General features: G+C 53.5%; 9 protein-coding genes and 1 non-coding gene across 10 annotated transcripts; 4 read left to right on the top strand and 6 right to left on the bottom strand.

Annotated features, from left to right (window-relative positions):
- Positions 1–93: 93 nt before the first annotated feature.
- K452DRAFT_282509 (uncharacterized protein) lies at positions 94–1,542 on the bottom strand. The gene is made up of 2 exons (XM_033539599.1): positions 1,378–1,542; positions 94–1,331 (listed from the first exon to the last, which is right to left on the bottom strand). Exons 1-2 carry the CDS (start codon positions 1,383–1,385, stop codon positions 140–142), a joined length of 1,200 nt encoding a protein of 399 aa, XP_033403208.1. The 5' UTR covers positions 1,386–1,542; the 3' UTR covers positions 94–139.
- A 275-nt stretch (positions 1,543–1,817) lies between these two features.
- K452DRAFT_293904 (uncharacterized protein) lies at positions 1,818–2,884 on the top strand (the record flags this gene model as incomplete). Its single annotated transcript, XM_033541638.1, has 3 exons — positions 1,818–1,841; positions 1,903–2,013; positions 2,084–2,884. 3 exons carry the CDS (start codon positions 1,818–1,820, stop codon positions 2,882–2,884), a joined length of 936 nt encoding a protein of 311 aa, XP_033403207.1.
- A 488-nt stretch (positions 2,885–3,372) lies between these two features.
- Positions 3,373–5,087, bottom strand: K452DRAFT_282506 (uncharacterized protein). The gene is made up of 2 exons (XM_033539598.1): positions 3,865–5,087; positions 3,373–3,810 (listed from the first exon to the last, which is right to left on the bottom strand). Exons 1-2 carry the CDS (start codon positions 4,635–4,637, stop codon positions 3,729–3,731), a joined length of 855 nt encoding a protein of 284 aa, XP_033403206.1. The 5' UTR covers positions 4,638–5,087; the 3' UTR covers positions 3,373–3,728.
- A 2,557-nt stretch (positions 5,088–7,644) lies between these two features.
- K452DRAFT_354867 (uncharacterized protein) lies at positions 7,645–10,431 on the top strand. Its single transcript, XM_033545914.1, has 8 exons — positions 7,645–8,173; positions 8,228–8,315; positions 8,362–8,902; positions 8,947–9,068; positions 9,123–9,537; positions 9,595–9,710; positions 9,757–9,989; positions 10,040–10,431. Exons 1-8 carry the CDS (start codon positions 7,695–7,697, stop codon positions 10,140–10,142), a joined length of 2,097 nt encoding a protein of 698 aa, XP_033403205.1. The 5' UTR covers positions 7,645–7,694; the 3' UTR covers positions 10,143–10,431.
- Positions 10,432–10,494: 63 nt separating this feature from the next.
- K452DRAFT_t1 lies at positions 10,495–10,565 on the bottom strand. The gene has a single exon. It is a non-coding gene; the product is annotated as a tRNA-Gly (tRNA).
- Positions 10,566–10,712: 147 nt separating this feature from the next.
- Positions 10,713–16,116, bottom strand: K452DRAFT_348186 (uncharacterized protein). The gene is made up of 8 exons (XM_033545524.1): positions 15,802–16,116; positions 15,197–15,743; positions 12,904–15,138; positions 12,723–12,854; positions 12,339–12,642; positions 12,130–12,284; positions 11,981–12,081; positions 10,713–11,928 (listed from the first exon to the last, which is right to left on the bottom strand). The coding sequence occupies exons 1-8, from the start codon at positions 16,078–16,080 to the stop codon at positions 10,837–10,839; spliced, it is 4,845 nt and encodes a 1,614-aa protein (XP_033403204.1). The 5' UTR covers positions 16,081–16,116; the 3' UTR covers positions 10,713–10,836.
- Positions 16,117–16,428: 312 nt separating this feature from the next.
- K452DRAFT_282504 (uncharacterized protein) lies at positions 16,429–18,998 on the top strand. Its single transcript, XM_033539597.1, has one exon. It carries the CDS (start codon positions 16,479–16,481, stop codon positions 18,765–18,767), a length of 2,289 nt encoding a protein of 762 aa, XP_033403203.1. The 5' UTR covers positions 16,429–16,478; the 3' UTR covers positions 18,768–18,998.
- Positions 18,999–19,526: 528 nt separating this feature from the next.
- On the bottom strand, positions 19,527–20,655 carry K452DRAFT_323568 (uncharacterized protein; the record flags this gene model as incomplete). The annotated part of the gene is made up of 3 exons (XM_033544650.1): positions 19,527–20,191; positions 20,276–20,324; positions 20,389–20,655. 3 exons carry the CDS (start codon positions 20,653–20,655, stop codon positions 19,527–19,529), a joined length of 981 nt encoding a protein of 326 aa, XP_033403202.1.
- A 683-nt stretch (positions 20,656–21,338) lies between these two features.
- On the bottom strand, positions 21,339–23,916 carry K452DRAFT_323567 (uncharacterized protein; the record flags this gene model as incomplete). The annotated part of the gene is made up of 7 exons (XM_033544649.1): positions 21,339–21,995; positions 22,045–22,221; positions 22,272–22,840; positions 22,888–23,525; positions 23,580–23,711; positions 23,765–23,785; positions 23,840–23,916. The coding sequence occupies 7 exons, from the start codon at positions 23,914–23,916 to the stop codon at positions 21,339–21,341; spliced, it is 2,271 nt and encodes a 756-aa protein (XP_033403201.1).
- Positions 23,917–24,182: 266 nt separating this feature from the next.
- K452DRAFT_293897 (uncharacterized protein) lies at positions 24,183–24,559 on the top strand (the record flags this gene model as incomplete). The annotated part of the gene is made up of 3 exons (XM_033541637.1): positions 24,183–24,275; positions 24,328–24,408; positions 24,467–24,559. The coding sequence occupies 3 exons, from the start codon at positions 24,183–24,185 to the stop codon at positions 24,557–24,559; spliced, it is 267 nt and encodes an 88-aa protein (XP_033403200.1).
- Between the last annotated feature and the right edge of the window lie 363 nt (positions 24,560–24,922).

The following is a 24,922-nucleotide window of genomic DNA, read 5'->3' as shown; positions in this document are numbered from 1 at the left end:
AAGTCTTTCCGCATGCTAGGATGCACTCGAATCTGTTAACCAATCATGGCCTCTCACGGTAGTGACTCACTCGCAGGCAACGGCTGACTGCATTGCATATCAATTACTATTTCAGTCATCCACTGAAACATGGATATATTTATCGATCCATTCCCTCGCTCCATCTACCGGACTCATAATGTGACTCACTCTCCCGGTGCCTCGAGCTGCGATGCGAGTTGTGATGCGAGTTGCGATGCGAGCTGTGACGCTCACCATCTGCGCTTCTACTTCTGTCACGCCGTGACCTATGCCGGTCCTTTTCCCGACTCCTGCTCCGGCTACGGTGCGACTTGTGCCGCTCACCGCGAGGGCTTCTACTTCTGTCACGATGCGACTTGTGTCGATGACGATCTCGGCTCCTGCTCCGGTGGTGGTGCCGCGATGAGCGATGCTCACGAGGCCGCCTATCCTCATCTACGTGGTCATAGTCATCTGCGTGCTCTCGACGAGACTTCCTTCTCCTACCTTCTGACCTTGCCTTTTCCTTTTCATCCGCAATCAAGTCAAGGATGTCTTTCTCTCTTTCGGCGGCAAAGAGCTTGCGATCCTTCTCGGCATCTTTTAGTTGTATTTGGGCCCTTTTCATGAACGCTAGGGGGTCTGTCGTGCTCATGCGCGCCTTGTCCCGATCCTTTCTTCCAGGGTCTTCCCTACCCCAGACATTCTTGCCAGGCTCTTCGACTTCCTCGTCAAGGACCTCAGTTCCCGAGTGATGAGACAACCTAGCCTTGTTGGTATACCATGGCTTGCCCTGGCCGTCCCTACCCGCTGCGTTTGAGAACCGCATTGTATACTGGTCCTCAAGCTCTCGCTCCTTCCTCGCTTTTTCTGCTTCATGCTCAGAATTCTTCTCTGCTTTCTTGGCAGCCTTCGGGTCCACAGGAAATAAGTTGATATGCCCAGCATGATCGATCAGCGGCATGTCCGTCGCGGTCTTTTTCTGATCTCCATACGTGATGAGCTGTTCCTTTGCCGCGCGATTCCTCTCTTCCATCTCCCGCGCCACCCGAATGTCGCGATCCGTGTCATCCTCGCCCGCCAGCTTTCGCCGCTTGATTCGCGACCCGCCATCGTTCTTAGGTGGCTTCTCGGTGCTCGGTTCTTCCAAATCTGGCGGCGGGGATGGAGGCGGCAGGCCCCGTAGTGTCGCAGCTCGGCATGCTGCATCGTAGTCGTCTAAGCGACGGTCGCGCTCTTCGTCTCTAGCTTGGGCGGCAGCTTCGTCGCGCCGGACGCGCTCGATGTTGGCAGGGTTGTAGACGTTCCATGACTTTTTGCCGAGTAAATGCCTGGAGCTGTTAGCTGTGCTCTGAGATGGAGAATGAGGTGTCTTACAGTGGCATCGTTGCGTGTTTGTCGGGGAGCCCTTGTTGATGAGAGATGGAGACGAAGCTTGGGGAGCTTGACGATCGACGTCAGTGCGGAAGAGCAGGGTCCAGCGACTTCGCTCAACGTGCCGGCGGGACGACGGTGATGACGGCGCGGACAGCCAGCAACAAGTCCTGGCCGTTTATTGTTCCAGGGTTTGGTCGGGCCTTTAACCAACGGCTACTTTATCTGGGAACTAAGAATCCACTGTCTTTAGCTGGGATTTAGCTGTTCGCGTGGTTAAAAGGTGGACATGACTAGTTAGGCTGGTCTCGCAATGCTCCGCGGGGCAATGCCCAGTCCAAGGCCCCAACCCACCGCAGGCCACAACACCACGAATCACTACTATTCCCTCTCTTCCCTCTCTCCTTCGACATTGGACCTATTACTTTATCGCCCTCATCATCATGGCACCTCCTTCATCGGTGATTGTGAGTATTCTGGCCCTGTCAATCCGGCACAATCCGACAACTGCTGACCCCACATTCGCAGTCGAAGCTTAAAGTGCAGCTCAAGCTGTCAATATCACGCCTACGTATGGTGCAGCAAAAGGACACGGCACTAGCAAAACAGGCCCGGCGGTCCATGGCCCAGTTGCTCGAGGTCAGTATCCGCTGCCAAAGCCTCCGATATTGCACGGACACCACATTCGCTGACCCTTTGTCCCATACAGCAAGGGAAGATCGAGTCCGCGCGCATCCGCATCGAAAACATAATCCGGTCGGACATCACGACCGAGCTACACGAGATCCTGGAGCTATACTGTGAGCTGCTGCTTGCGCGGTCGCAGCTGCTCGACCCGCCGTCATCCAGCCCCTCGTTGCGCGCAACCTCGCCCAGCAACGCGCCCTGCGACCCGGGCCTCGAGGAAGCAGTGCGCAGTCTGATCTACGCGGCGCCGCGCACCGAAGTCAAGGAGCTGCATTCGGCGCGGGCGCTGCTGGTCGAGAAATTCGGCAAGGACTTTGCGCTGTCGGCGATGGAGGGCGAGGGCGTGGCCGACCGCGTGCTCAACAAGCTCAAAGTCGACACGCCAAAACCCGAGCTCGTCGACGCGTATCTAAGGGAGATTGCAAAGGCGTACGGCGTGCGCGTGCCGGGCGACGCGGGATCAGACGACGAGCAAGAGGACGCGGCGGGTGGTGAAGAGGCAAAGGGCGGTGACGACGATGACGACGACGAGCCCAGCGGCGGCCAGAAGGTCAAGGCGCTAGAGGCGCCCCTCGAGGCCGAGGAACTGAGCAAGGCGACGCCGCCGCGCAAGCTGGGTCCCGCCAGCCCGCTGCGCGTCGCCCCGCCCAGCCCGAGCAGCGAGAACGTGTCGCCAAAGGTGAAGCTACCGGGACCGCCGGAGTTGCGGCCGGGTGGGAAGCTGAAGAAGGTCGACGAGGAGAGCAAGGCTGACAAGGGGCCCGGAGGCAAGATCCCGGACGTGGATGAGCTGGCCAAGCGCTTTGCCGCGCTGAAGCGGTAGTTGGGGGTGGGCGCGCTGGGTTGGCCTCTGAGGTGGGGCTGCTACTTCGATGCGGGATGCCGCGGGAGTCTGCTCTGCTGATCACTGCGGTTGCTGCTGCTGGGGGTGCGGCTGCGCCCGCGCGGCCCGTTGCAGTGCCAGCTGGCACGGGCGGACGTGTCGAGCGTCGGTTCGACGTGTGTCGCCTTGGGTGGGCACGGCATGGGTACGAGGTCAGTGATAACGTGTAACGAAGGTCGGCGTTTGCTTTTTGCTCGACGGGAGCAAGTGGACGGCTGCATCAGAAGGCGGCGATAGCGAGTAAGCCCGTGTTTCTTTGCTCGCACCCGTCTCGAGGCATGTTGTGCGAGAGCAATTTGCGTGAAAGCTGTCTGGAAAACTACAGCATGCTCGGTGGATGAAGCGTTGTGTCCTGCTAACTGGAGGCCTGCGTGTTGGTGTAGCGCTGTTGTTGCGGCTAGCAGAACTTTGATGCCAGTGGGCAGGAATCGCTGAAACATCTGAATTTGAGATACACTATCACTCGGTATAAGAGACGGGCTCAATGGCGTTTCTTATTGCTCGCAATGACTGCGGCAACACCTTTGACCAAACCATGCAATTGATGCAGCTTCCGTCCCGCGACAACCTGATTCCAAGAAGCAAGACCAACGCCAAGGTATCAAAAAATGCGCATATTCCGACTATAACAAGCCTAGCGAATTGCATCGCTTCTTCCCGCACGTTCGATATCGTGTTGCTCGTTACCGCATATACATGAAGTTGTCCGACCTCTTACGCCGACACCGAGACAATGCTAGGATACCGGAAAATAGGAATGGGAGATAAGAAGACGGAAGCCAGGTCAGACGGCTGTGCCGGGTAAAGGTGGAGGATTGGCCATCTCCTTGGCTTTTTCGGCCTCGAGGCGTCGCAGGTCCCTCATGCTATAGGGCGTTTAACTCTTGCAAGCTACAGAAGTCGGTGGTGGTTGGACTCACCTCTTCGCTTTGCGCAAGCCTCCGAGCCCGCTGAAGAAACGCTTCACGCTTCGGCTTGTGCTGGGCCTTTCGTCGCTCTCGTTCTGTGGCGCGCTGCTCTGACTCTCGCTCTTCCCGCTGTGGCTGAAATTGGTGCTCGGAGGGTGTTCCTTTTCCTTCTCTTGCTGCTTCTCCACTTCCTTTTTCTGCTCCTCTTCGGTTCCGTTTCCATTCGCCAGCTTCAGGCCGTTCATCTTGTTCTCTACCTCCACTGGTACCCTCTCAGCTTCCTGCGGTTCTCCATCAGCCAAGTTTTCCTCGCACTCCTCTTCGTATTCCTCGTCTTCTTCCTCTTCATCAGGCGGCGGTGGCGCAAGCCGTTCGACATCCTGACACACAACCACAAACCACGCGACGCGCTCGCCCGGGGCGATCTGATCCCTCAACTCCGTCAGCGCCGCCCACGCCTCATTACCCACTCCACGGCCCATGACTTCGCCGACCTCGACGCCCAACTTGACCTCCTCGACGACGTCGGCCACATACGCAAACGGCTGCACGTTTCCGCCAGGCATGCTCTCAGCCAGCTCGGTGTCGTACTGCTCGACGAACTGCAGGTTCGGCAGCGCCTCGAGGAGCTGCGGGTGTAGCGTCTCCAGGTTCTCGCGCATGCACGCCGTCGTTGCTGGCGCCATCAGCCATTCCGCGGCTGCGTCTTCAAGGTTCTGCAGGATGATGTGGATGCGGATCAAGTGGCGCGGCCAGCGGAAGCCGTGGAGGAGGTAGGTTGGCATGGCGGCGGTGTTGTTGCTGGGTGCTTAGGGCGTCGGTGGAACTCGAGAAGCTAGGAGCGGATGATTGCTGCTGCTGCTGCGACCAGACTGGGCGTGCGCGGGCGGTATGGCCGGTTTTGTACGTCTGCCTGCTCGAAGCTGAAGCTCTGTGGCAGGTGTGTTCGCGAGGAAGGGTTGCCGCAATGCGGCAAGGTTGCGGCGCCGTGGGCTCTGTACCTCTTTTTTCTCTCTCTCGCTCTCTTGATCCTTCTCCGCAGAAGCTCGCGGCGTTGCACCAAACGGCTACGGCTGCTTCTTCAGCGCGTGGGAGTGCCGGCGAGCTGCATGTCGCGTCGGACAATGACACGGCGCTTGCTGGCCGTCGAACGAGGGAAGGCCCGGGCCCAATGGAGTACTAACGCGGAGTGGAGCCAAAGCAGACGGGATGGAGGAGAGGAGGAAAGGGACCGTGGTGCCTTGCGTGTGTGCGTGTGCGGTTGCGGGTGGGTTTTTCGCTCTTGTCAGGGCCGGGGCCCCAGCTCGCTCGTACCACCGCTGTTGCTGCTACTGCTTCTTGCCGCGATGCGAGGCGCAATGCAATGCACGCCCGTTGCGATAGTGGGCGATGGGATTGCAGGGCGGCACCGATCGATGGCTGTGGAATCTCCGGCCCGCCGCTAGCGTCCCCAGCCTGCGATCGCCGTGATCGCCAGTCGCCCGCCTGCCCCAGGCTTTCCATTTGTGTCTGGACTCTGGCCCGCTGGCCCGCCTAATGTGCGACCTGTCATTGCTTCTATCATGCCCGTCGCTCTTTTCAACGATGCTGCTTCGCTGGTCTGGATGGTGTTGCACGCTTGGTTGTTTGCGTTCCTGCTTGTGAATTTTCCATGTTTCGCGCATCGCATTCCGTGGGTGGGAGCGGCGAGGTTATGCCGCAGGGGTGGCTGGAGCAACATTTCTTGTCCAGGACATTATTAACAATCGATATGTCTGCTACAATAAATATAGATAGATAATCAAGAGCGCATATGCTCGTACGCGGCTGCAAAAATCAAAAGAATGTTGTTGGGCGGGGGAAAACGAGCCATCAAATAGATATATTTCGAGCCACCACAGCTATTGCTTATTCCTGTTTAGTTTTTTAAGATGTTAACTGCTATAGTTTTCTTGTAAAATAACACAAAAACTCAATTTCGCCGAGTTTTGATGTGGCTAGAACTAGGTTGTGTTAAACTTGTTCGGTGAACCTAGTGCCGCCGCTTCTTTGCCACATCTTTCTATCAACACCACACCCTCAACACACAAAACTTTGTTAAAGCCGGGCAAAACAAAAAGATAATGATGAGGGCCTCGAATTAAGCGCTGCCATTACTGCCATCCATAGTCCCGACTCCCGGACTCCCGAGACACTGCCCACCGCTCTCCCGCGTCCCCTCCAGCAACACCACCAACCACAACACCAAAAAAGCAGTCTATCCAACGCCAAAACAAAAAGATGATGATGAGGGTGGGACTCGAACCCTAATGGGGTAATTAGTACGATGTTTTTAAATATTAGATGTAATATATGCTTACCACGAGAGTTTCCTCACTAGTAAACTCCTTTCGGAACCCTTTTCAGATGTCCTGAAACTAGCGCCATAACCACTCGGCCACCTCACCAGTTGTTAGAAAACTTTTGTGGGAAGCTAATTTATAATAATCCTATTTTATTGACACATTTGGCGAACGTAATTTGCCCGGCTGGTTCGCCGGTCATGTGAGGAACGCCGAAAGTTAGCCCAGGGGCCGCAACGCGGAACCTCACCTAACCACTGCGACGAACGTTCGCGAACACCATCGATACCTAACCTCCGCGTGGTTACAGCGTTATTATCGACTGCTTCCCTACGTACACACTACGTGCTCATGCTACTGCCTATTTCAAAACAACAACTGTACTCGGAGCCTTACACTTCTCCGTAAGAGCACGACGTTAGCTAGCTTGTGTAGTGTCCCTCACCGCGTAGCGAGATGGGCAATGATGCAAGCACTCTCTATAGGATCCTCCTTGTCTAACTACAAGTCTGAGTCCTGAATACGAACGAGAATGTTTTAAGACGCACATTACGACAACTGTCTTGACTAGACTTTTTGTTCTCACTCCGCACAGGTGTACAGGTCCTGTAAGGTGGTGAATCTCGCTTGATGGTGATGTTACTTTTACTCTACACAAGAAGTTATAAGAACAGCTAACTCCACAAATACGTTAGCGGAGACTTAGTTTATAAACTTTATTTACTGTATGTACGGGTCCTGCCTCTACGAGTAGTACTCGTAAGACTCCGCCTTTCTGCTATTTTAATCATAGAATCGGGGCACTCGCTTGACAGAGTCGGTAACTACCTCCTCGCGCCCTGAGAGCATCAATCCGATCAGGCACTCACAATCGCTAGTGAATAGAACCCGTACAAGTACGAAACAACGGACAATTAATTTGCAAAGTTCGACCCGGATTAGCTTATAGGCATGCTGACCAGCCAGACTGCACGTATAGACTTATGGAAGCTCTCCGATCTAGTTTCTTTCGTTTATATTCCATCCTTACACCGGAGTAACACACGTCAAGGGATAAGCCAAATATGCAAAGGGTGATAAAACTATCTGGAGCCCAAATAAAGCAATAAGTTTACTTCGAGAGACGGGAGATTATAGAAAAGCTGATTGTTACAACGAAACGCTATAACGCAAATTTTCACCAGCACTGTAAGCTTCACAGTTCATATCAATAGAAACTATCACCCTTGTTTCACGTGGCCCGCGCGACTGACGTGTGCAGTCACAAAGCTACTGTTAAAGTGTTAACATGTTAAGAGCCCATAGACACTAGCCAAATTAATCAGTCTAGCTATTTTATCTTCGCAGCTTGCTGCTCTCCTTCGTTCGATCAACTCTCGTTCGATTCAATCTCAACAATCAGTCTCCAACAACTTCTGAGTCGACAGGCCTTTGAGTCGTGGTGGCTTGTAGCCAAAAGCTACGCGGCAGGCACGGCTTCACTCGGAAGGATATATTTGGTCTTCACCTTCACAGTGTTTCATGATGTCCGGATCCCAGCCTCCCGCCCGGCGGCAGGATCCTTTTGATGCCTTTCGCTCCAACCTCAAAGGCACATCCTTCGCGCCTTTCGATACACTAAGCGCAAAACGCTGGAGTAAGACGCTAGCAGACATCAAGAGCGGCTACTTTAAATACGCCAGATTGACCAACGGCCAACTCCCTGGAGATGATGTCTTGCGCGAGCAGTGGACAGACTGCATAAGCCATGCTTTGATCAATGACGAATATTTCCAAGACCTGGTCATCGAGCACGCTCTAACCTCTACGTCAAGCTACGCGTTTAGCGATCTCAACGCAAAACGCAACCAAAGCTGGTTGGCTGGAATATACCTTCCAGGATTCTATCACAAATTTGGCAATTTTTCGAAGGGTTGTGACCGTTTCCCTCCGGAGGTCATCAATCAAGCGATTAAATCAGCAGTAACAACCCTGGAAGCTATTCTTAGCGAGGTGGCTATGTACGTAGACCGTTCTGTTCCGTACCTGATTTCAGAGCACTAACGATGCTATAGTTCGGAGGGTGTTGCCGAAGAATATCAGGTTATGCCGCGCAGTCGCACCACGAATGAATTCATAGCGACCTTATTTCAGAAGACTCAGGTACTGTTCTAATCATCTCTCTTTAGCATTGTTCTAATTGATACAGAACGAGAAACACGGGAACAATATGCGGATGAATCTCTACGACAATCTTCGAGCCTTCGGCGATGCAACACAATCAGCGGAGTTGGAATCCTCGAAGTCATGGCTCATGCAAAAGTATAGAAATACTTTGATCATTAGGAAAGCGGACAGCCTGATCGATAAATTTGGCTCCAAGGCCATGGAAGTCCTGGAAGAGTGCGGCAAATGCCCCGCTGTCGCGCAGATGCCACGCTTGACAGAAGAAGAGATCGCCATGGTCAAGCAACTTCGGGACCGTAGTGCAAAGAAAGAAGAACAAAACAAAGCGGCAAAACCCATGGAACCTAAGGGCAAGGGCGAGAGTGAGGCCCAAACCATGGTACCGGAATATCAGTGGCTGCGTATGGAGGTGACGAGAAGATACTCGCGCCCCATCTGTTACCCACGTTGGGGTAAGCCACTGGGCCATATCCTTACTGTTGACCAAAGTTATCCACATCCTAAGGTAAAGTCTTCTGAACTGGAAGACTTCTTGGAGGAGGAAACAATCCTATCTGAGTCAAGTAAGTCGATCAACCTACCATGAGACTTTAGCTGACATACCCAGCATCTGATATCCTTAAAATGGCGGACGACATTCTAAGTGGTCGCGAAGTTTCCTATAAGGGAGCGGCTGCTCTAGAGCCTTCTCCAAACATCGTGTCGAAATGCGTTGAACATATCAATAGTGTAAGCCCATGGACTGAAATATGGGTATTTATTCATGTTTGCTGACCAACTTAGGAAACGAGACGCAAACTCCACAAATCTTCATGGGACAAGATGATACAGGAACTTGCGAGTATCACTGCTCGTCCGGACGAAGCTCGTACAGCCACTATTACTTCTTCCGTCTTTCATGGTTTCCGTAAGACCATGATGCTAGACAACTGGCTTCACGTAAGAAAGCTTTTTCAAGCCATCACAGTGCATGTCAGTTCTCAAGGTCACGATGAGGGTGGTGACAACGCTGGCAATGACAGTGGAGACGATACTCTTCAGTGCTGCAGAGAAGCCGAGAGACAGCTGGTGATGGTACTTGCCGCCATTGGTACTGGCGCTGAGGATCCATTGCCATGGATCCTGACTCTGGATTACGTTTTGTGCAACAATTGGAGAGCTATTCAGGCACGGCTACACGAAAACCATCTAAACCCTGGTTTGTTTCCATTCCTAACAGCTCTTCAAGCCTCTGAAGACTAATTTGGTACGGAAGATTCGCCACTGCTCAACGTTCTGATCAAGATCTACAATGAGCTTGTTCTCTTTGCCCATGGAGCTGCTATAGTTGCAGTCTTGCAGCGAACGCACTCTCAACAGCAAAGGAACCCAGTAAGTTCAACACTTTCAATGGAAGAACTGCAACTTGCTTCTTTAGTTCGCTTGGTACGAGTCTATTCGCAAATTCAACTCCAAATGTGCCGACACCGATTGTACTCGCTTGCTTCCGAACCCGGAGCACATCGCAGAACACCAGATGTCCCGAATTAAGACGTTTATGTCTGTCGAGGCGTGTGAAGCACGCCTGGGTAATTGCAGTGTCCGTTCATTCATTTCGAACAATCGACAGAACGGTTACAACTGCCTCTCCGAACTTCTGGCCTTCTACACGTATGTAATCCTCCCAAAATTTTGCGAAATGAAACTAAATCACCGTACAGAATGGACGAACAGCTCGTAATCCTTGTCTTCTGGTACAACCACATTTTCCACGCCGAATGCTCGAAGCCAAGCCAAGGCGAGCTTCAGGTCAACTGCTTCTAACTTGAAGATGAGAGCTTGGATTGAACAGACTCATTCACAATCCGCCAAGGTATAGCGAGTTTAATGGTTGAGTCTGGTTGAGTGCGGAGACATGATGGCATCAACAAGGAACTCTACATGCACGATGGATAAAATAAATAAAACAAATAAAAAAAAATAAAGATAAAACGATCGAAAAAATCGAAACTAAATCCAATGGGCCAAAAAAGAATCTAATAATGCAAAGAAGAGTAAAAAAAGTCCAGTAAGAGCGGAATTTAGAGTTTCCTCGCTAGAAACAACCTCCGGAAAAAATTTCGGTCAAAAGAATTGTGATCATTGTACACTTACGCGTATACCGCGGCAGCAAAAATGCATCAGCCGCGAATCGAACGCGGGGCCCATCGATGGCAACGATGGATTTTACCACTAAACCACTGATGCTGTTGATTATCAACCAATCGATGGAAAATATCTTGGCAATTGTGAATATATTCTATCAACACAATGTTATGATACTCATCATCATTGAAACATATCTTTACCATACCCTCCATAAGAAACACGACAAATCCCTTGCGCATGAAGCTTCACACATGCTTTGAGACTGTATTAACTTGTTGGCCCGAGACCGGAAGTATTTTTATTAAGAGTTCGGTTGTACGCATTTACAAGCTGCCAATCCACACTACCAACCAAACCATCCCATCCCAACTCAGCCATAGTTGAACGCATTCCGGCACAGCGGACAGCTGCTAGCATTGCTAGTCTTGAACCACTTGAACAAACAGCTGCTGTGGAAGAGGTTCTTGCACGTGCTGCAGCGCTTGCTCGGCAGACTCTTGTCCGCACTCACAATGCTGTAACAGATGGCGCACTCGGTCTGGCCCTTCAGCGCACCAACAACGTTGCGCCGCCATGCAATCAGGCCATCGACGAGGTTGCCGTTCGAGAACGTAACCACACCCTGTGTGTTGCGCAACCATGTCTGCCACTTGGCCTCGGACGCAGCGACACGGTTCATGCCCTCGACTTGCACCGGGAACAGGGGATACGTAGGCGGCAGCCGGATCGCCATCAGCATGAACTGCTCGTCGACCTCGTAGCCGGCCTGGACTTCCTTCGCGCGGGGGTTGACCTTGACCGTGAGCTGCTCGTCCTCGCTACCGGACTGGCTGTTCGCCCACTCGCTCACGCTTTCAAGAGCGTCCGCTATGATGTGCGTGCTGATGTGCCGCTCCGTCCACGACTCGACAACGCTGCGCACGTGGCGAGGTGTATCGATCCACCAGGCGCGTGATAGCGATGAGAGATACTTCAGTGTCAGGAAGTACAGGTGCGCGCTCAGGTACTGTGCGTCTTTTTCGGGATTGTCAGCCGCGGCAGAGGCATCATACATCGTGACATCAAACTTGGACACGTCGACTGGCTTGCCGCGCGTGTGACCGAGGAAGTCGGAGACAAATCCCAACAAACCCGACACGTAACCTTCCTCATTCAAGTTCTCAATGTAGTCTGCCTTGACCTTGTAGGATGAGTTGCTGAAGTGGTCAAAAACCAGCAGCCAGCTGAAAAGATAGCCACGAATGTTCAGTGGCATCGTCCGGCGGAAGGCGTCAGGGCCCAAATTCGCTGCTGATGGGGCTTCAAGGACCAGTGACAGCAATTCTTCTGGCAGTCGGACATTCTTCTTTTCAAGAGCTGCATCAACAGATAGCTGCTGCTGAGCTTCTGGAATTTGCTTGTGTAAAATGTCAAATGCGGCCTGCTGCACTGAGCTTGACTCCGTGACGAGCAAGGGGAATAGCTTAAAAACGATTAGCTACTAATGGGGATAGGTCATAGGTCTGCAGGCTCACCTCTTCAGTGTTCTTGAGCTGCTCCACAGGAACGGCAGCAATTTGGCGTGAAAGGAGCTCGTTGACAATCTGCAAGGGCTGGTTGTTGGAGTCGTCCAAACCTAAACTTGTTAGCAGGTTTCGAAATCATGAGTGAACAAAAACTATACCTTCTGATTGCTTCAAAAGACCTACTAGCCCTGTCGATGCTTGGGCTTCGGTCTCCTTCCATGCGTCAACGAGGTCATCATTAACTTCTTCATCGTTCTTCAACTTCCTCAAGGCAGCAAACATCTTAAGTGAAGCATGGATGCAAGGCAGTGCCCTGTAGATTTCGTCAGTCACCATAGTTAGTGGTTGTTTTCTTCCTTTGACATACAGATCGTAACCGGCGCGGCCACCCTTTGAGTTTGCCTCCTCAGCTATTGACCAGAAAGCTGGCAAGGCATTCAAAAGGCTTGACCAGTGCTCTCCATAGATGTCCTTCATATACGGCAGTAGCGTTGTCAATGCCCTAAATGCCTCTGCCTTGACTTCGAAAGGGACATCCCCATCATTCTCTTCGGGATCGAAGGATTTGGCGATGTGCTGAACGAAGAAGATGAGCCTGCGCTGTGCAACGGTCTCGGCAATGTCTGGCTGGTTCTGGAGCAGTGCGTTTAGAAGCACAAGCTGCCCAAGAGCTATCACAGTCCATGTCAGCATGGTTGTGGATCAAAAAACAGCCATAGAGCCAGGCTGGTTGTTACTCCCAGTTACATACCTTCCTTCGCCTTCTTGGCCATGTCGATACCAGTCAATTGTGCAATGAGCTCGTTACACAGTTGGGACATCGGAGATCTGCTCTCAACCATCGTGCAATGACCAACAATGAACGCAGTGGAATAGAAAACATCTGTAGCGGGTTAGCTCTCATACATATACAAGACAGGCTCCATATCTACCTTGACTCTTTCGCAGATCCTTTATCTTTGCATCCAGATCCGGCGTCTTCTCCATATCCGATCCAACAAGGGACAACAACCTCGACATCACGTAAGTGTAAGCTCGTGCATTGTAGAAAGATTCTGCCGAAGAACCCGTTGCAGCTTCAAGCAGTTGGTTGAAGGAAGACTGCAGGGACTTGTCGTATAAGAAGTCGTTCATCACGAGTTGTGCCTCAGATATGAAGTCCACAATCTCGGATTCCGTGTGCGGGTTATACATGTTCCAGATGTCGTTTGACGAGGCTCTGGAAAGGTTGTCGTTGGTGAGTTGGACTGCCAGCAAAAGATGTTGATAAATCTGCGCCCTGTTTTCGATAGGGATCGATTCGAAGATCTCTGTTGTCTTCAGAAGTCTGCTTGTGTACCAAGCCATCCGGAGCGCTGGAGACCAGCCGTCATTGTCACGCGACATCTTCGGTGGGTTAGTTTCTTGCGAATCGACTAAATAAACTGCACCACCAAGTGCGTTTGTGATGGCAAGGGACGGGTGCGGAGCTAGTTTCAAGAAAGGAGCCAGAGCTGTCTTCCATGCTTCTTTGGATGGGAGCAATTTCTCCACGAGCTCTGTTCTATCCAGATCGGAGCTCTGAAGGAGACTTTGTGCCAGCTCAACCAGGGTAGCCGGCGAAACAGACTCATGCGAGGCTTCAAGCAGGCCCTTCTGAATGACATCAAACATCGATGACTTCAATGCTGCATTGCCGCTGCCTTCCGTAGATAGCGCTGCTTTAATCCGCGACTCCAAGCTCGACGCTTCACCCGCAATGTGGTCATCCGGCGACTCAGTCAAGTAAAAAACTCTACCAAGAAGTTCAGAGCCTTCGGGTTTCGACGCGTATTCCTTAAGCAGCTCTGGCTTGCGCTCAACGACAGTCGACAAACCCTGAATGGCATGAATCGCCTTTTCGCTGATCGAAAGGGACTTTGTCAACTCGGACAGTATCGTGTCAGTGGTAGAATCTGAGAGCACAGGAGTAGAGTTCCTGAGCACTTGGCCAAGGAAAGTCCAATCCGTGCTTCCCTCAATAGCAAGTTGGAATCGTTCAAGGACGAACGATTGCAAGTCAGTATTGGAAGAAGCAAGCTGCGCGGCATTACCAGCGTTCTTCGCAGAAAGAAGTTGCGTAAGTGCGGAGAGTTTTTCTTCCGGCTCTGGCGCCTCGATACACTTCTTTAAAGTAGCGTTCCAGGTTTCCGCGAATTCCGGTCGGTCAGTGAAGGCATACAAGGTAGACGCCAAATAAAGAGAAGAAGGAGAGATAAAAAGGGCAGGGAGATCATCCTTAATGAACGGGATTAGAAGCTCAGAGCATTCAGCATCCTCAAGTAACAGTTGCTTGAATGATTGAATCATAGATTCAATAATCGCAGCAGCACCATAAGGCTTACCGTTCCTCGACTTGAGTAAAGTCAAAGCCTCTCTCAGGACTTGAGAGGAAGAGCGAGCTAGCCGTTCTTTGACGGGCTCGGCATCACTGCCTCCAAGGAACGCTGCTCCAACTATAGCCCACCTATGGCCTTCATCACCAACTCCCTTTTGTGACATATCATAGTCTTTCGACTGGGCTGGAAGGGATGTCTTCATGTCTTCGATCAAGGTTTCTGTGAGCTGCTGCCACTTATCGTCCAGAACAGGAGACATTCCTGGAATTTCCAGAGCTTGCTTGATAAGCTCGGGCGCCCGTGGAGCTGGAATAGCCCAAGTAGATGTTTCAGCTGATGGTTTGACATAGTGTGCCACTATCGGCAACACCATCTCAGTCAAAAGCTTGCTCTGTTCGTCTTCAGGAAGCTGCGCAGACAAGGTAGAAGCTACCTTGAAATACGACTTAAACGCAGCGCTAAGGTTAGGGCGCGGCTCGTCTTTGCTGGTTATGCCACTGTGCATTGCATTCAGGACTTCTACAGCCTCTGGAAGCTGGACGGGTAGTACGTCTCTTGGTAGCGAGGAAACCACCCTCGTAACGTTATCCCAAAATTCCGTGGGACCACCCTCAGAACCGCGTTTCAACCATTGCGGCAGGCGCTGAATTACTGTCTTCTTCTTGTATTGTTCGGTCCACACGGCGGGATAAGCCTCGCTTAGAGCAACGGTTGCTTCGGAGAAGTGCCAGGCAGAACCAGGCTGCTTTGAGCTCAAAGATTTGGCCAAGTAGGACTTAGCAATAGTGGAGAGGTTCGCTGATAGGACATCTGTTGTCGATCGGAATTAGCTTCTGCGACAGGACATAGCCGGATGAGGCACTCTTACCAGGCTGTTTTGAGATACATATCCGTAGTAATCTGTGGACAGCTCTTCTGACAGCAGGGTCATCGTATGAAGCAAACTCCCAGAGCCTGCTATCCTGAATGACCTCCTCGTAGCTAGCCTGTTCTTTTGCTATATCCTCCAGCTGCAGCTCCATGAGCAAGGTCGCAATGACCGAGATGCTCGAGGCTATGACCCGGTTGTATTTCGCAAGAGCATCATCCGGACTAGTATTCCTCTCATCGCTCAATGTATCTACAGCTTCTTTGTCGATCACTGTCCGGCAGTATTCGAGGGTCTGTTGCTGGAATGCTTTTCGTACGGTGCGAAGCTTTTCCGGCGTCGGAAAGACCGTGTTGAAAGCGTCCTGAGCAGACTTCGCCACGGCTTTATCATTGTCATATAACCCTGCCAGCCAGGCTCCAACGATGTTGGGCATGTGCCTTGCGATTCTCTTGCCGCTTGCTGCCGCGATCTTGCCGTGTACGGTATGCGCCAACTGGCGCACTCTCCGCTCACTGTCTATTGAACTGCGCGGATAAAGTTGAACCTGGGAAAAGAATTCCGATTACTATTGCGCTATATGTACATGCGCGAAGAAAACCCACCCATGCATCTATTACACCCTCCTCCAATTGCGCGCCAGCGGAGGCGACATACGACTGGAGGTCCTCCAATGCTTTGGCCTTGGTAGTACTATCTTTCTTGGTAAGATTCTTGAAAGCAACGACCGTATTCGCGTCGGATATGGGAGAAAGGTCCGGCGGCTCGGAGACGTATGAGAGCAGCGAGGCGGAAGATCCAAATGCGGAGCCCGATCCGAATCCGAAGCCTCCACCGAAAGCGCCGGTGGAAGCGCGACCGCTGCTCTTGGTCTTCTTGCTCATGATCGCGGCGTGTGGGTTGTGCGTGCAGTGCGAGTGAGAAACGGTGGATGAAAAGGTCGGAGCAAGCAGTCGGCCGATGACGCAGAGGAGCTGACGCGCCAAGACTCGCTTGTACCCGACGCCAAAACTGACTCGCGCCGGACAAATCAAGCGGATCGCGTTCTCATCAACACGACCACCCGGGGGCAAACCATGTGAAGTGCTGAAGCTGGGCGCTCACCACAGCCCGTTTACACGCGTTTGAGCCCACTTGATACCAATCCACTATTTGAGCCGCCAACATGAAGTTCAACATCGAGTGAGTCAGCCGCATAACTCCCGATGTGTCTACCTAACATGCCAGTGATCTGCCGGTGCTCTTTCCGTACCCACGGATATACCCTGAGCAGTACAAGTATATGTGCGATTTGAAGCGCACGCTCGATGCCGGTGGCAACTGTATCCTGGAAATGCCTTCGGGCACCGGCAAGACGGTCTCTCTGCTATCCCTGATCATTGCCTATCAACAGCATCATCCAGAGAAGCGCAAACTCATTTACTGCTCTCGTACGATGTCAGAGATTGAAAAGGCTTTGGCGGAGTTAAAGGCGCTCATGAAATACCGGACTCAGGAACTAGGCTACGAAGAAGACTTCCGCGCGCTTGGACTTACCAGTCGGAAAAACCTCTGCTTGCACCCATCCGTCAAGCGCGAAAAGAATGGAGCTATCGTCGATGCCAGGTGTCGTAGTTTAACGGCTGGCTTTGTCAAAGAAAAGAAAGAACGCGGGGAAGATGTTGATCTTTGCATATACCACGAGAACTTGGATCTCTTGGAACCGCATAACCTCATCCCTCCTGGTGTCTTCACCCTTGACGACCTCTTGAGGTATGGAGAAGAGCACAAACAATGCCCTTACTTTTCGGCTAGACGAATGATGTCTTTTTGCAACGTCATCATCTACTCGTATCACTACTTGCTGGATCCTAAGATTGCTGAGCGCGTATCAAAGGAGCTTTCAAAGGATTGCATCGTTGTCTTCGATGAGGCCCACAACATCGACAATGTCTGCATTGAGTCACTCAGTATCGATATCACCGAAGACTCATTACGGAAAGCCACCCGTGGTGCGCAAAACCTCGAGCGAAAAATTACTGAAATGAAGTCAACGGACGCGGCGAAGCTGCAAAACGAGTATACAAAACTAGTTCAGGGGCTTCGAGAAGCGGATGAAGCACGAGATGAAGACGCATTCATGGCAAATCCTGCCCTTCCTGATGATCTACTAAAGGAGGCGGTTCCTGGCAACATTCGGAGAGCGGAGCACTTCGTCTCCTTCTTGAAAAGGTTTATAGAGTACCTCAAGACACGCATGAAGGTCCTGCACGTTGTTGCGGAAACTCCGCCTTCTTTCCTAGTCCATTTGAAGGAGCTCACTTTCATCGAGAAGAAGCCTTTACGATTCTGCGCAGAGAGATTAACATCTCTCGTGAGGACTCTGGAGTTGACGAACATCGAAGACTACCAACCCTTGCAGGAAGTTGCCACCTTTGCCACACTCGTAGCGACATACGATACTGGCTTTTTGCTCATTCTCGAACCCTTCGAAACCGAAACGGCCACGGTCCCTAACCCCATTCTTCACTTCACTTGCCTGGATGCCGCCATAGCCATCAAACCCGTCTTTGATCGCTTCAGCTCCGTCATCATCACGTCCGGCACCATCTCTCCACTAGACATGTATCCGAAGATGCTTGGTTTCAACACGGTCGTGCAAGAATCGTACACCATGACACTTGCTCGAAAGTCATTCCTTCCCATGGTTGTCACACGTGGTAGTGACCAGAGCGCCATCAGTTCTGGTTTCCAAGTTCGCAACGACCCCAACGTTGTCCGTAACTACGGCAACCTCTTGACAGAGTTTTGCAAACTTACCCCTGATGGCGTTGTGGTCTTCTTCCCTAGTTATCTTTACATGGAATCCACCATTAGCCAATGGCAAGGAATGGGAATCCTCGACACAGTCTGGAAATACAAGCTCATCCTTGTCGAGACACCTGATGCGCAAGAGACTTCTCTCGCGCTGGAGACATACCGCACAGCCTGCAACAACGGTCGCGGCGCTGTCCTGCTCTGCGTCGCACGTGGTAAAGTCAGCGAAGGCATCGATTTCGACCACCACTACGGACGCACGGTGCTCTGTATCGGCGTTCCCTTCCAGTACACCGAATCTCGCATCCTGAAAGCCCGTCTCGAGTTCCTGCGCGAAACTTATCGCATTAAAGAGAATGACTTTTTGTCCTTCGACGCAATGCGGCATGCAGCGCAGTGCCTAGGCCGCGTGCTGCGAGGTAAAGATGATTACGGGATTATGGTACTGGCGGACCGGCGCTTCCAGCGAAAGCGTAACCAGCTGCCCAAGTGGATCGCACAGCACCTCGGCGATGCGGAAAGCAACATGAGTGTGGACCAGTCGGCGGCGCTTGCGCGCAAGTTCTTGCGCGATATGAGCAAGAGTTATGGGCCCCAGTTGCAAGAAGGCATCAGTGTTTGGGGAATTGATGATTTGAGGAAGTACCAAGAACAGGTGCAGGAGGAAGAGATTAGGATGTTGCAGGACCGGCCAGATAGGGACGTCGTCATGGCGGATGGGGACGAGTTTGATGTTGGCTTTGACCCGGAAATCATGGCGCAGATTAATGTGTAAGAATAGGTTGGGGAAGATGGACGTAAAGCGTTTGAATATGACGCTTGGATATCAATCGAAGGCCTCGAAAATCGAAGGTGAGTATCCGTAGATCTAATAGTGCTCAAGACTATGACCAGGTTTGAAGTAAAGTCTGTCACCTTCAATAGAGGTATCAAACTACCTCCAGAGTTATCAAAACCAGGCAAAAGTTTTAGGGAACTACTATGGAATCAGATCTTCGATCCGGCGTACAACACCAACAACCACCTGGCGAATAGTAAACGAAGCCAAGTCTTTAAAGTTCCTTAGCAAGGGTCTTTATTGCTTTCCTCAGCTTAGTGGTTACGTGAAGACGGCTTGGTTTATCGGTCTAAAAAAGGATGTACGGACGGCTGTTGTGTAGACCCCTGTTAACTAACCCATTAGCTCCTCTCCGCTAATTATAAGATGGCTTATTCCAACGACTCCAACGTTTTCCCTTGGGCGAAAATAGGTATGCAGTTACTAGGTACGTGCCCGGCTACGGCGCATCTCTGCTCGTGCTCACGCCAGCCCAACCAAATAAATCCACATGGATACCGCAAGCGCGAGAAACGACGGAAAAAGCAAGGTTCGGAAGGAAGGTACAGACAGACAGTGCATTTACGCTTCTAACAACGCCGAGGCCAAGAGAAGAAAGAAGGCGATCTATTCTCAAGCCATGAAGAACAGCAACAGCTACAACGGCAGCAACAACACAAGCGCCCCGCGCACGCCTCCCCTTACATACCGTACCCCCTAATCAAACAACCGCCCCATGGCCTTTTGCGCCAACTCGACCCCCAAAAACGTCGCCGCATTCGCCGGCACCGCCCGCGCCATCGCCGGCCCAATGCCCGGGAAAAACGCCCTAAAGCCGCCGCGCGCATACAGCTCGCCGACGACGCCGCGGATCGAGGGCGTGCCCTCGGCGCTCTGGAGTCTGCTCTTGACGGTGTCGACGGGGAAGACGGGGATCCACATGGCGATGCCGGCGGCGCCGCCGGCGGCCATGACGGCCGTGAGGCTCAGCTCGCCGGGCGCGCCGTCGGGCGTCTTGGGCGTCAGCCGCCGCTTCACCGTCTCGTAGACGGCGAAGTAGGCCGCGGACCCCGGACCGTCCCGCGCCAGCGTCATCGCGCTGCCCCGGAACACGGAGCGCACGCCCCCCTCGCGGTAGAGTTGACGTACCACGTCTAGCCCGCCGGCGTATTTGGGCTTTTCGCCTGGCGCGAGCGTCTTTTGGCCTTGGATCTGGAGCAGCACTTTGACGCGCTCGAAGGGCGCCGTTATCAGCGTCATGGGGATTGCGCTGAAGAAGCCGGCGGCGCTGACTTGCGCCACGCTGTATTGGTCGTTGTGGACGGGGGAGACGCTGCGCACGAGGTTCTTGCCTACGTCGTAGCCCCAGAAGGATACCGCGACTGGAGGGGAGGAGAGGGGGGTTAGCTTGGCTGTGTCTAGGTAGTTGCTTGGTGGGGAAGAGGGGGAAAGGGAGGGCAACTCACACATGGGCGTGACGCCCACGAGCGGCGCCGACACGCCCGCATACAGTCCCTACAAGCACAAACACACACAGTCAGCACCCCCAAACCAAAAGAACCAACAAAACAAAACGTACCCTCGCCAACCCCTCCCTAGCAACAGTCCTCCTCACCACATCCATCGCGCCCTTATAAACGCCCTTCTCAGCCGTCTGCAGCCGCACCTTGACCAGATCAAACGGATGCCCCACAACCACCGCGCAGACGCCGCCCACGCCGCCCGCAGCCAGCGCCCGCAGCGACTGCAGGCTGCTCTTTGAGGCGGCGGCGACGTCGTCTTTGAGCTCCGTCGTGCTGGGTAGGTGCGCTGCTACGTCGTCTTTGCTGGGCAGGTTGGAGGCCATTGTGGCAGGTGTTGTGCGTGTATGTGTATCCGCGGCTCGCGACAAGGAGGCGGGGCGTGGTATCGGTGTACTACGTAGTCGTTGCGCGCGTAACACGGTGTGTGGGGTAGCAAGGTGGCTCTCGCTCTCTCAAACGCGGGGGAGGAGAATAAAGAAGCCTCGTAGCGTCTCGTGTCGCGAGCGAACAAACAAACGGCAAAGAGGAAATAAGAGGAAATAAGAGGAAACAAGAGCAGCAGCAGGTGTGTTAACAGAAGCAGCGCGGGGTACGTGGGTAGGTATTGGGCGATGCGGCTCTCGCTCGAACAGCGCCGATCCACAAGCAAGCTTGTGACACCCGGCCGAGGTCCAGCGACGGTCCCCAGGTGCCGAGCAGCCATCACTCTGCTATGTGAGCCGCCCATCCGTCCGTCTGCATGCTACGGTAGTCTCGTGGTCTGTGTCTCTAAAACAATAAATCTCGTGCATCTGCTGCTCATCGCGGCCCATCATCGCTTTCACTGTCCGCTTCTAGCCCGTTTCAGCGTCGCCTGTCTGTACTCGTAACCCTCATCCGTTGGTGCGCCCCGCCACAACCCCGCCTTCCCACCCACACACTCATCCACCCTTCCATCGCTCCGCTCCTCCGCTCCTCCGCTCCTCCGCTCCGCCGTTCCGCTACCTCCATACCTACCACCACCACCTCAAATCAAGTCCAACAACTCGTTACTCGCGCTCTTCGGCTGCTGCGCCTGCCCCTGCCCACCCAGCTGCTCCTGCGCCGGCGCCGGCTGGTTCCCAGCGCCCATATCCAGGCCCGCAAACCCGTTCATCAGGTCCTGCGCGCCGCCGCCACCGGCACTGCCGGCACCGTTACCATTCTGCACAGGCGCAGGGGCCGGCCCGCCCGGCGCCCCGCCAAACAAGCCCATCAGATCGTCCATGTTGTTCGAGGGCGCGCTCGCCACAGCCGGCGACGCGCCGCGCGGCGTGCCCGCCAGGCCCTCGAGCCCGCTCGCGCCGCCCGTCGGCTGCTGCTGCAGCGACGCCGGCGCCGCCCCGTCAAAGTCAATGTCCAGCAGGTTCTCGACGTTGGATTGCGGCGGGGCCGGGCCACCTGACACGGCTGCCGCCGCGGCCGCTGCGGCGATCGGGTTCTCGCGCGCGTTTTGTCGCTGCTCTTCGATGGCTGCCTTTTGCATGGCTTCGGCGCCGAAGCGTCCTTGGCCGAGGAACGTCTCGGGCAACTTGTGGTACACTGATGCCAGCGTTGAGAGCTCCGTCAGAAGCTGGTCGAGCAGCGCGGGGGGCAGAGAGTGGATTGTCGACGTGATTGGCGGCTTGTTCGACAGAACAACGTTCTTTTAGACATTAGCATGATGATCAACACTCGGTTTATTAGATCCTTACCTTTGTGATTTGCGGGTCGCTAGACAACAACCGCCAGTAGACGTATGCCCTGTCTCTGATGTCTGGGTTGTCGTTCTCGGCCGTTGCAGCCTGGAGAACCTTTTGCACCAAACCTTGCGACTGGTCGGGCTTCTTCAAGAAAAGCTTGACCACCGCCGTGAGAATCTGCAGTTGCGTCTACATTCAATGTTAGCAATAGCCTCCGAAAAGTGGACGACGAATCATACCTGAGTGAACTCCTCGTTGAAACCCTCCACAAAGCCTGCTAATATCTCGCCGGCGTTGCTGATCTTCTCCGCATACTCGCCGACAATCCAAATGAGCGACGCTCTCGCGTTGGGCTCGTCCAATTCATCAATGCACTGGCAGAGCGTGGGTATTATGCCTTCGTAACCGGGGTACTTCCGGAAGATATCCTTCAGAACCACGACCGCTTCCTGCACAACGTAGTTGACCTTGGTCTCGATGAGAGCGAGGAGCGTGTTGACACACTTCTCGGTGGAGCTCTCGATCTTGATGGCGACTTGGCCAATGGCCTTGACCGCGCGCTTGACGAAATCCATATCGACTTCCATGGCGTATTCCTTCAGTTCGGCAAGGAGCTGGTCTACGTTGCGGTCGTTCGCTATCCGGACCATGATCTCGAGCTTCTCGAGCTTCAGGTATGGGGGGTCGTTGTACTTGCAGAAGAAGACGCGCATCTCCTTGCTGAGGATATCGGGCTGCTTCTGGAGCAAAAGGTCGATGTTGCGCAGAGCGACGTACTGGACTTCCGGAGCCGATGATACAAGCGTAACTGCGATTGTCAGCGTAGCCCAGTGATTGACGATTCACCCAACATACCAAGCGGAGGGGCCATCTTCTTGTTATACGACTTGGCCAGCTCCGGTCCGATGTACTTCATGTGGAGGAAGACCACCTTGACCGCCGCAAGAACAACACTGGGGTTGACGTGCTGGAATTGGGGAACCACCCTCTCACAAATATGTTCTGCCTCCTTAACATCCGTAGCTCTGTAGTCCGCCAGCGTTGTCAAGATCTTGACGCGGCCCCACTCCGTGCATTCGTTCAAGGCCATCAGCATCTTCTTCAGCCTGGCCGGAGTGATCTCGAAGACGTTCATTTCCGGCGCCGAGTCATTGATCTCGACCAACGCGGTGACCGAGTTCGCAACGACCATCGGGTTGGGGTCGCCAATGAGTTCCTGCAGCGTCTCGAGGAAGCCGTTCTCGACGCACATGGTCGGGTTCAAGTCGAAGAGCTTCGCCACGCAAAGAACGGCCGTCTTCCGCACGTAGGGAGACTCGTCCCGTAACGTCTTCCGCAGCGGCTCTTCCATGTAATCCACCATTTTATCCACTCGTATACAGCCCATTGTTCTTATAGCAAGCGCGCGGACCAAGGGGTTGGGGTCTTCGGAGTCTTGGACGAATGTGTTAACAGCGAGGATACAGAGATCGGGGTGTGATTTAGCATAATTCCTGCAGCAAGCGATTAGATGGTCCTCAATCGGAGGATTCAGGGATCAGGCGCACATGAGATATAGGTAAACGAGCTTCTTCTGGTCCAGATCCGCCGTCGCGATGTTCTTTAAGACGTCGGGGAACAGGGCGGACACATCCTTGCCCAGAGTCATGGACATGATGGTCTTTTGGATCGCCTCTTTCCTAAGCAAGTCTCAGTAACCACGCTTGCCTGGAGGCGCTGTGAATGGTCTCACCGTTCGTAGGCATACTGCGACCTGGGCTCGACCGTCAGTTACTATTGCACACCTGGACGCTGCCAATGCTCTTACACCAGGCCGGCGCGCAACTCAAATGTTTCTCCCTTCCTAGGCGCCGCAAAGGCGCGGCTCAGCCTGTTGACTGCCATCTCTCTACAGTTCAGTTGTAGAGGTGACGACCGTGGCCGTGCCCCTCATGCACCAGCGCGACTATTCGTGGGAGCCTGACGCCGGAGATCGAAGGCGTCGAAGGTTGTCGGGAACGGCGTGGTCGTTTGCAGAAAGACTGGGGCGCTGCGACGATGGCTTTGACGGGGTCGAGGGCGGAAATGTGCGCGAGGCAAGCTGTCCAGTCTGGGGACGGTCACGGTTGCTGTTCTCTGGTTAAGGGTAGCGTAGTGCAGCGGAGGCGGTGATGAAACAACATCCTGGCCATCTCCTCGCCAAGCTCCACTTCCCAAAGCTTCGACTCCTTCGAGCCGCCACACCGCATCCCTCCCACATAATGGTACGTGGTATTCTGCGGGACATGTCCTGGCTCCCTATTGACGGCTTTGCAGACCTCGAACCTCCCGAACCTCCGTCGTCTCTTTGTCGAGTCGCGGAGCGAGGCGGAGGAAAGCGCATACTCCCGCAATGCCGTATGTCCAAGTTATCATCTCCTAAATGTCCGTTTTCATCTCTCTGACATCCATTGAGTTCTACAACCTCGTGCTTTTCATGTCCTCCGTAGCCGTCTTCAGCTTGATTGCCCAACGCGTGACCACAGGCAAAGCCATAACTGGTCCGTGATCGGAGCACACCCAAGCCGCACCGTAGTTGGCCGCCAAAAGTCCTGGCCGGAACAACACGTCGTCACGGCAATCCCAAGACACCGTCTTTTTTGAAAAAGTTAAAATTTCCCGAAGAGTTGGTCTTGCATACCAATGATCGCCCTCAAGCGAAAGCGCAGCCGATGACGGCTGACGTCGACGCTCAACCACCAACGACCAACAAGGCGATGCCGCAAACACTCGTACATCCTCTATATGGGACCCCTGCGCACGCCTCCGCAACTATCCGGCGCCGCGGCCTCCACGCCCAGCAACCTCCAACCGCAGCATGGCATCTCCGGAGTACCATTCTTGACGCCGCAACCCCCCCCCCCCCCCCCCC

The sequence above is a fragment of the Aplosporella prunicola genome (assembly GCF_010093885.1).
Source record: "Aplosporella prunicola CBS 121167 unplaced genomic scaffold K452scaffold_1, whole genome shotgun sequence".
NCBI lineage: Eukaryota > Fungi > Ascomycota > Dothideomycetes > Botryosphaeriales > Aplosporellaceae > Aplosporella > Aplosporella prunicola.
This window is presented reverse-complemented; position numbering and strand designations above follow the sequence as displayed.